At 48.9% G+C, this 9799-nt stretch overlaps 1 protein-coding gene across 1 annotated transcript; it reads right to left on the reverse strand.

Annotated features, from left to right (window-relative positions):
• Positions 1-5930: 5930 nt before the first annotated feature.
• ATP5H (ATP synthase, H+ transporting, mitochondrial Fo complex subunit D) lies at positions 5931-9754 on the reverse strand. Its single transcript, XM_014950425.1, has 5 exons — positions 9595-9754; positions 7714-7810; positions 6717-6788; positions 6314-6376; positions 5931-6137 (listed from the first exon to the last, which is right to left on the reverse strand). The coding sequence occupies exons 1-5, from the start codon at positions 9714-9716 to the stop codon at positions 6006-6008; spliced, it is 486 nt and encodes a 161-aa protein (XP_014805911.1). The 5' UTR covers positions 9717-9754; the 3' UTR covers positions 5931-6005.
• Positions 9755-9799: the final 45 nt, after the last annotated feature.

The raw sequence follows: 9799 nt of genomic DNA on the forward strand, positions 1-9799 counted from the left end.
GAATTAGACTTTGCAAGCACACGAGAATTGGAGCTGCTGCACAAGGGAACCATCATTTCAATCACCTGGAGGCATCGGTGTAACCACAGCAGAGAAAAAAAAGGCAGCGATGAAGAGGAGGGTGGCTGAGGGAAAGACAGACAGAGGTGTAAAAAACAAATCTCTGAGCCTTTCATCTTAACTGTGGGGACTTGGGGAAGAACCCTGAGAGCAAGGAGGCAAAACCAGAAAATGTGTGAAAGGCTGGGTGCTTTGGGAAATGAGGACACAGTAACACCCACAGTCTGGCTGCGGGGGAGCAGGACAGGGCTCAAAGGGGAGCAGCCTCTCCTCCGCCTCCCCGGCTCCCCTCCCGTCACACAAGCACTAATTCCTGTTCCATTTTAGTGGGGTTGCAGCAGACTCTCAGTCCTCTAAATGAGACAAGATTTGTTTCTGAGTGGCTCCGGCTCCTCGCCTTTTCTTTGTGGAGATTGGCCCTTTCTTTTCCTCTCCCTCAAATTGTTGGGTTTGTTTTTTAATGACCTTATTTTTTCCTTTACCACAACTAAAGGCTTCTCCCAAGAGCCAGCTGAGTGCATCAAACCATTAGCAAATTCTTCCTTCCCATGCAAATAAATACATAAAAAAGTCTAGCTTCTGTTTACAAAATATCCATCCCTCATTAATAAATATCAAATCAACTTCTACATAAGAAATGACGTGTCCTGGAACTGTTCATAAAGACACACGGTACCATTTGCCTCCTTATTTGGAAGCAGGAGACGATGCAGGGAGCTTTTGTAGCTATCCTCACCTTTGCTCTCGGGGCAGGTAAGTCCAGGAGGAATAGAAGAGCTTTGAGGAATTCTGTTCTCATCCACCTGAGAAGGGATTCACCCTCATTAGGATGTTTTTCACATCCACCACTCCACACGCCTTCTCTTTCGGTCCATCTCTCTCACGCGGGTTGAGATCTCACCTGATCCTTTTCTGATTCCAGTGGATTTATTTATTTTTGTTTTCCTAGCAGGAGCTGCCCCGAGGTACGTCTGCACCTACTACGATGTTGTCGAGCACCTGAACATCTCCTCTCACAGCAAGCTGCACGCCCACATACTGCCCAAGACAAACCTTAAGGAGCCTCTGGAAGTGAAGATGGATTTTATGCTGGTGGCCATTCTCTCTGTGGTAAGGACCCAAAACTCCTCTCGAGTCATTGTAACAGAAAACCAGGCAATTGTCAGGTTGGGATCCGAGCCTTCTGCCAGGCAGGGCTGGGTCAGCAAGGCCGTGGGGATGAAAATCAGCCTCTTCTGCTTCTTCAGCTTTCTGCTGCTTGAAAGCGTTTTTGGAAGATCTGGAGTATTTTCTCCCACCTGCTTCCAGGAAAAAGTTCAGAGGCAGGTTTGGACAAACAGCCCGCTTTATAGTGGGCTCTAAAAACACCTCTGCAGAGTGCCTGAGCTGAGCAATGCATTTGCAGGGCACTGGCATGTTAATGTTAACAATAATATTTTTTTTTTCCAAACCATTGGACCGTATGCTCCCACTTTTCGGCCGTAGAACCAAGATCCTTGGGCTCTCCTCCTGTGTTTCTGCAACCTGTGCTGTCCACTGCAAGAGCAGCAGGGGAGAGCTGCCAGGCTCTGCATTTGGATGGACCTCAGAAAAATCAGCTAAACACCTTCCCTTTTGTTTCTCCAGATCGAAAAACTCCAGACGGTCACTTTTTACTTCGTGCTGAACCTGGTAGGTCCCTTGAGAGCGTTTCTCTCCTGTGACACCCAGCACCATGGCTGGGGCTGAGCCGGGCACTCATCTCTCTCCTGCAACTTCTTCCCCCAGGAGTGGAAAAACACTTTGGCGACCTGGAACCCGCAGGATTTCTGTAACATTTCCAGAATCATTCTGCCCACCAATACGTATTGGTCTCCCCCCGTCTTCATTTTAGAGCAGTAGGTTCCCCATTCATTTTTATCCATTGGCTTAAGAGAAACGGGACGGATGCAAACTGTTGGTATCGGGGTAGGAAATGGGATAAACCCATATGGTTAAAAGTTGTTCCCATGAGCTCTCTGTAACCAAGAACCTTGTAATTTAGATTAATCGCGACTGCAGATTAACCAAAGCTCTTTGTGGCTCTGCAATACTGAAACATCTCCAGAAACGTCCCACCTGGGCTGTAGTTGAGGGAGCTGAGGGAGCAGCAGAGACCAGCAACGCCGTGGAATGGAGTGACCCTTGGTGGTTTGTTGTAAGATGCAGGACAGAGCCCTGTGGGTCTGACAGAGGGACGGGCACCACCGCTGGCTCTTTGGGTGGGGGGGGGAAATGGTGAGGCAGCTCTGCAGCACAACAGACCCAGAAATGAGCCCCTACCCCAGCTGAGAGGGGGAAGCAGAGGGGAGAGGGGCAGGAGTTTCCTCAGGAGGTGCAGAGCTCCTACAAACCTTAGTCCAGAGGCTCCCACCAGCCTTTCTTCAAGCCCCTGGATTCCTCCCCTCACTGCCACGTCCCCAGGCTGGGTCACAGTGCAGAGCTCCCCCCCCAAAAGGACACTTACAGCCCGGGTTGTTGTGGGACTGAGGAGCATTGCAGCGTCATGGAGCTCGGTCACTCTCTGTTTTTGTTTCCCCCAGAGTGAACGGGCAAAGCTCGAACCTGGATTATATGGCCGTGATGCACAACGGCAGCTTCAACTCCTCCCAGCCCTTCCAGGTCACCTTAACTTGCAGCTTGATGATCCTCAAGTTTCCCTTTGACACCCAGACATGCAACTTGACCGTAGCTTCATACCTCTACCCAGGTACAGCAGGAAGCTGAGTTTTACCACAGCTGGGCTAAATTTGCAGAAGGAGGAACAGATGAGATGGACCCCGGCTAACTCCTGGGTTCCTTTATAGGAGCACCACACACTCTGGGTTAGCTGGGTTGAGGTCAAGTAACACCAGGGAAAAATGAGCTAAAAACACTGCAATTCTGTTTTGGCACATTTCCCAGCACTGTCTCTGGAAGCATCTGGACGTTCTGTGGCAAGTTCCCCCAGGGACTGTTCTCTACAAGCCAAGAGACTCGGAGGCTTCCTGCGACAAGGCTACTTGGTCACATACAATTTTGCAGGACTGATCTTTAAACATTCCATGGAAAAGGCCATGGAAATGAAAGGGAATTAAGGACAGTTTCAGGGATCCAAACTGTGGTCAGAGTTCATCCCAACAGGAAGGGTGGAAAAATGAGTAGAGGTGACACAAAACCCTCCAGCTCCCACCCACAAAGGACAACTGTCCTAATTCACCAGAGATTTCCCCTCTGATCCAGTTTTCCACAGGTCCAGCCAAGCCTCTTGCCCCGAGTCCCTTTTAACCTGAAGGCCATGGAAACGAAAGGGAATTAAGGATAATTTCAGGGATCCAAACTGCAGTCAGAGTTCATCCCAACAGGAAGGGTGGAAAAATGAGTAGAGGTGACACAAAACCCTCCAGCTCCCACCCACAAAGGACAACTGTCCTAATTCACCAGAGATTTCCCCTCTGATCCAGTTTTCCACAGGTCCAGCCAAGCCTCTTGCCCCGAGTCCCTTTTAATTTCTCCCTGATGGGCTAAGAAACCCCAGCAGTGTGAGAAACATCACCTTTCCCCATCTGCACACACCCCTGGTTGGGAGAGAAAGGGAGAGGAAATAACTGACCTGTACTAAATACCTAAATTCTGCAACTTCTCTCCTCCTCTGCCTCCTGCCCAAGCAGCAACAGACCTTGTCATGAAGACGCGACGGTCACCAGCTCAGATGATGAAAGACAGCCAGAGTTACTTCCTAACTGACGGAGAGTGGAAGTTCACCAACCTGAGCATCATGGAATACATGGAACAGCTGGACAACGAACAATTTTCTATGGTCACTTACGTGGTATGAAACAAGACAATTTCCTACATTAGGGAACAGGCGTTCACCCAACACAGTAACTTATCTCCTGCTCACCCAGATGTTGTCCATCTTCTTCAACAGATTTCCATGGAGAGACGACCCACTCTGTATATTTTGAACCTGATCCTCCCGACGTGCGCCCTGTACCTGCTGGATATGGCTGTGCTGTTCGGACCCAGCTCTCTCGAGGAGAAAATTAGTTTCCAGATTGCCATCATCCTCGGCAGCTCCATGTTAGCCGTGATTCTCAACAACATCCTGCCAACTTCCTCCAACAAACCACCCATGATAGGTACCCACCTTTACTGAGTAAAAACTGATTTTTACACAGGTGCCAAACCTGAGGAAGATCTTTGGGGCGTTGAGGGACACGTTCATGAACACTGAAGTCATGAACAGCTGAGCTTTACCAGCTTGCTGCAGTTAGAAATATCCTCCCTTTCCCACCCGGCTACTGACCACAGACAGAATTAAGTTCATGAAAATTAAGCCAATTATGAAGGGTTTTCTTTGTTTTCGTATCGTTTGCAGTGTTATTCTTCTTAGGCACCTTCCTGCTCATGATCATGGCTGTCTTAGACACCTTCTTCCTGTTGCACCAGCGACACAAATCCCTGCGCTTAGACAAGGCTCTCGGAAGCTTCCAACCAGGTAAGGCCACCCATAACCTCTTAAAGAAGCGGGTTGGGTCAACTACACTTTCCTGCCGGTTCCTCGGGGTGAGGGTGGGTTTCCTCAGGGCAACCAAGCGCCCTGGGCAGGATCAGTCCTGGAAGTCACCCACCAGCCCCACCTTTACCAACATGGGCCATCCACTGTTGGCAGAGGTGGGTGCCAAGCTGGCCATGACAGCCGTGACCAACCAGCGCAACAAACACCCCACCAAGGAGGACACCCAGCTGCTGAACCTGCCCAAGGGCCAGGGGAAAGGGCAACCAGCCAAGCCCTGCTGGCAACCGCAGGAGCAGGACCCGTTTCTACCAGTGCTGGAGAAGGTGCTTCTCTACAGTCATTTCTTTCTCTCTTTGTTTTTTTTCACTATTGTTTCTATAAAATGGAGCAGCTAGAGACTGGCCCCGCGCAGTGCTCGTTCAGTTGTTCTCCCTTGTATCGCTTCTGATCCCTCTGCAAGTTTTTTTTTCCCTGCTTGATTCATACAGCTGCAGTTGTTTGTTGCCTAAATAAAATAAAATTAAAAACTGAAACCCACAGGGCATGAGATCTGCACGCTTCCTGCTCTGTACTCCAGTTCATCAGAACTGCGCGTGTTCTTAAAGTACTCTGTGGGCCAGCAAAGTATTTGAATAAAACAGCTGTGAAATTAGGGGATAATAAGTTCGTTCTATCCATCAGGAATTATCATCACAAACACGACCATCAGAAACAGGAGTTAAGGCCCTTCTCTTATGGAGGTGAATTGATTCTGGGAAAAGGCATTTAAGAATTCCACCTCAGATAATTAAATAAAACAACCAAGCCTAAAGCATTTGTAGTATTGTTTCTGTGAGTTTCAGTGAGATCTGCACCATTCATAAACCCCAGGACAAAGAGAACAATAGGAGCACCAGGGTTAATGGGGCAATACTTGGGATGTTTTAAAAAATAATAAATAAAAAAAAAAAGAGAGACTATCTCAACACATTTACACTCCTTCAACTCTTTTTGCAATTGGCTACACCTAAACCATCACAAACCATCTAGAAAACATCCCTAGACCTCTGCCAGTAAAACTAGAGACATCTCCCACTGCGTCCCAGCTCACTACTAAATACACTCCAGAAGCTCAAAAGCCTTTATATGCTCAGCTCCTGAGAAACTCTTTGCCTGCAACAGCAGAACGACGTTCCCTGCAACACGTGGTGATGGAGATGAACAGGTCCAGCTGGGATCTCGGTCCCTCCTAGGAAAACAAGCTCATGGGTAGAAAAGATAAAAATCGAGGAAAAGTGGGTTGTTTGCAAATCAGTGTATTGTTCCACCTGCCTCAAAACCTTGCAACCTCGCGTCTAAGATCTGAGCGGCAGACAGGAGGGAAAGTACTTTATTTAAAAGATCATAGAGTCTGACAGTCGTTAAGACAAACCGCTTCCAGACAAGTTTACAGATCAGCAATGGGTTTGTGGGGCCAGAACGGATATTTCTCCTTGTCCAGTTTGGTTTCAGGGAAGGCATCGTGCAAGTCTTCAAACGTCATCTGTTCGAAGGGAATCATGCTTTTGAGCTTCTGAAGCTGGAAGGGAGGGAGAGCAGAGACAAACACAAGTTAACAAGTCACTTGTCAGCAAGAAAGAGCAAAGTGTTACAAGTCACTTGTCAGCAAGAAAGAGCAAAGCACACACAAGTAAGAACAAGGCGTGTGCCTGGCTGGGTTAAAGAGAATATTCACCAGGCAAAGTCCAGACTTACTTGTTGCTCATACTGGGCAATACGAGCCTTGGAAGCCTGCACGTACTCAGCAGTGCTCTTTGCCTGCAGGAAAGCAGAGGACGTGGTGAATACCCTTATGATAAATACAGTGACCTAGAGTGAACCTGCAGCCCCATGCCTTACGTTGGCATTAACATTCATCATCATTACACTAGACAAGCAGACAGAACCTTGATCAAAACCCAAATAGCCAAGCCCTTCCACGTGCAGGGATCCTCTTGTTTAGCCAAAAGCCACAGACGGGTGTGAGGACCAGAGCCGTGCTCCAGCTCAGGCTGCCCAGCCTGTGCACATGCACGTACAGAACATCCCTCTCTCCCCTCCCCATCCTCACAGAAGTCAGAGACAACCCCAGCATTAGAGGAACAGGTTAAACACTTACAGCTTCCGCCTCCTGGGCATCAATTTTGGCGGTTTGTGTATCCTTTGGCTCAGGAACCTTCAGTGCACTGAACTGTACATCGAAAGAGAAAATTGTTGATACCATTTGACTGAAATAATCCTTCACAGCAAGGTCATTTTCCCAAGCAGTGGAGAAGCATTCCCTCCTTTCTTCATAGGATACACTCACAACTGCAAAAGTTCACAAGCTTTCTAAAATTGACCACTGGAGCTCGACTGTGTCCTTCACCAGCAGCACTGCTCACCCGTGAGCTTAAAGCAATCTATTCTGTACTGCACACCATCACCAGGACATGTAACACCACTCACATTCACCCCAGCTCCGTAAAGAGCAAAGCACCACATTGCAAGGAAGCAAGAAAGTCTAATACCAACACCTCATCACATCACAGACTGATTTCCCCCAAGATAAAGTTCCCAGACCCATGAGAGGTCAGTGGTTCCTCCCAGCCTGGGGAGCCCAATTTCCATAGTGCTGGTGACACCTTGTGTCCTTCAGCAAGCCCCTCACTCGTGTTTTTCAATTCCTGCTTATAAAGATGAGGGCAACCCCTGCAGGCACCCACTAGCTTTACACGTTTTGGTGTGCGTACAGCCAGACTTGGCACCTTCTTCCATTCAGGGAGATAGAGAAATACTTCAAGCGTTTGCTTCAGGAGAGGCTCTACCCAAGAATTCAGTTTTGCAGCCAAAATAATTTATCAAGTTTTCTTTCACCAACTTTCTCGCCGTACACCACAGGTTTCCTCCTGAATGATGGCACTGAAGTGCCGTACAACACCACAGGTTTCCTCCTGAATGATGGCACTGAAGTGACCTCCTCGAGGTCAGCGACACCGACCTGCAGGGTGTACAGCTGGGGGATCTGCCAGCCAAAACAACCTTCTCTCTCACTTCTGGTATTTCCCTCTCACACCAAAGACATTCCCCGTTTAAACCTCCAAGAAAAGCGATACCCAGCCTGCAAAGACACTGACCTTACTCTGGAACTCATCCACCATGCCAGCTTTAGCAACAGCAGCCTTGTAGTGAGCCCAGTCGATGGTCGGGGGTTTCTCTGGCAGAGCAGCCAACCTAAAGAGAGAGAGCACAGCAGTCACAGCCAGCGCGAGACGTAACCCCACGCTATCACTGGCCCTCTGCCACAGTTACTTTTCAGAGCATCACCAGAGTCTGGTAAGTTTAGTTTAAATATCTTCAGGTCCATCATTAACAAGCAGTGATGAACCATAGCAAACTATCCATGAGCCAGCAATGTGCCCTTGTCGCCAAGAGGGCCGATGGAATCCTGGGCTGCAGAGGGAAGAGTGTGGGCAGCAGATCGACGGAGGTTATTTTTCCCCTCTACCCTGCACTGCATCCAGTTCTGGGCTCCCCATATTCTTCCCCTCTACCCCTGCACTGCATCCAGTTCTGGGCTCCCCAGTTCAAGAGAGACAGGGAACTACTGGAGAGAGTCCAGCGTAGGGCAACAAAAATGATGGAGGGATTGGAGCATCTCCCTAATAAGGAAAGGCTGAGAGAGCTGGGGTTCTTTAGCCTGGAGAAGAGAAGGCTGAGGGGAAACAAATCTATGTTTACAAATATCTAAAGGGTGGGTTGAAGGATGTTGGAGCCAGACTCTTTTCAGTGGTTTCCAGCAACAGGATGAGGGGCAACGGGCACAAGCTGGAACATGGGAAGTTCCATTCAAATACAAGATAAAACTTCTTTGCAGTGAGGGTGCCAGAGCCCTGGGACAGGCTGCCCAGGGAGGGTGTGGAGTCCCCTTCTCTGGAGATATTCAAGCCCCACCTGGATGCAAACCTGAGTGATGTGCCCTGGGCAACCCTGCTTGAGTATCTAAAGGGTGGGTTGAGGGATGTTGGAGACGGACTCTTTTCAGTGGTTTCCAGCAACAGGATGAGGGGCAACGGGCACAAGCTGGAACATGGGAAATTCCATAAAAATACAAGGAAAAATTTCTTTACAGTGAGGGTGGCAGAGCCCTGGAACAACTACTATATAAACTCTCTGGGTGCTGCCCTGTTAGAAAGGATTAGCCAGTTTTCAGAATACTGAGTCACAGACAAACAGCAATATTAGCTGTAAAAGCCAACAACATTTGTATCAAGCAGCTGGAGCATTTGAGGAGACTCGGGACACAAATCCCTCTCTCTGCCCTTGAAATAGCATTCGCTATACAGACAAGAGGAGTTCAGCCTGCAGCCCTGCTCCGTTTCCAACTACTATATAAACTCTCTGGGTGCTGCCCTGTTAGAAAGGATTAGCCAGTTTTCAGAATACTGAATCATAGACAATCAGCAATATTAGCTTAAAAGCCAACGTTTGTATCAAGCAGCTGGAGCATTTGAGGAGACTCAGGAATTTGAGCAGCAATGAACAGAAGAAGCATTTGCGCAAAAAAACTACTATATAGACTCTCCGGGTGCTGCCCTGTCAGAAAGGATTAGCCAGTTTTCAGAATACTGAGTCACAGACAAACAGCAATATTAGCTGTAAAAGCCAACAACATTTGTATCAAGCAGCTGGAGCATTTGAGGAGACTCGGGAATTTGAGCAGCAATGAACAGAAGAAGCGTTTGTGATTTGCGCAAAATGCTTTGAATGTGCCAAAGCAAAATGCTGCCACACATCTGCCTTCTTACATTACAGCTGTTATGTTACGCTGGGGAGGATTAAGTGAAGATGAGTTGCCTAAAAAAGCCACCAACTGTCTTGAAGGTGACCTGCCTTAGTGTTTCTCAGGGCACTGCCATGGGTCCGCAGTTACCACCACTACCCCAAGCCGGTATCATAAAGGCTGAGGGGTCAGCTGAAGGACTGAGCTGCCCCCCAGGAGTGGGGCAGAGACTCACCGGGCCGAGAGCGCGTCGCTGCGGGTCTTCAGGGCGTTGAACATGGCCCTCTGGTTGGGGGGCACCCTCTCGGCGAAGGCCGCCCAGTCAATGGCCTTGATAGCAGCTCTGCGTCCTGCCATGCTTCCAGCCTGCCCCGGGAGAGAGGACACCAAGTGGGTGACACTGCGGGGGGGGGGAGGCAGGGACCAGCAGGGGGGATCCG

Source organism: Calidris pugnax, unplaced genomic scaffold (assembly GCF_001431845.1).
Source record: "Calidris pugnax isolate Ruff unplaced genomic scaffold, ASM143184v1 scaffold9, whole genome shotgun sequence".
NCBI classification, from domain to species: Eukaryota; Metazoa; Chordata; class Aves; order Charadriiformes; family Scolopacidae; genus Calidris; species Calidris pugnax.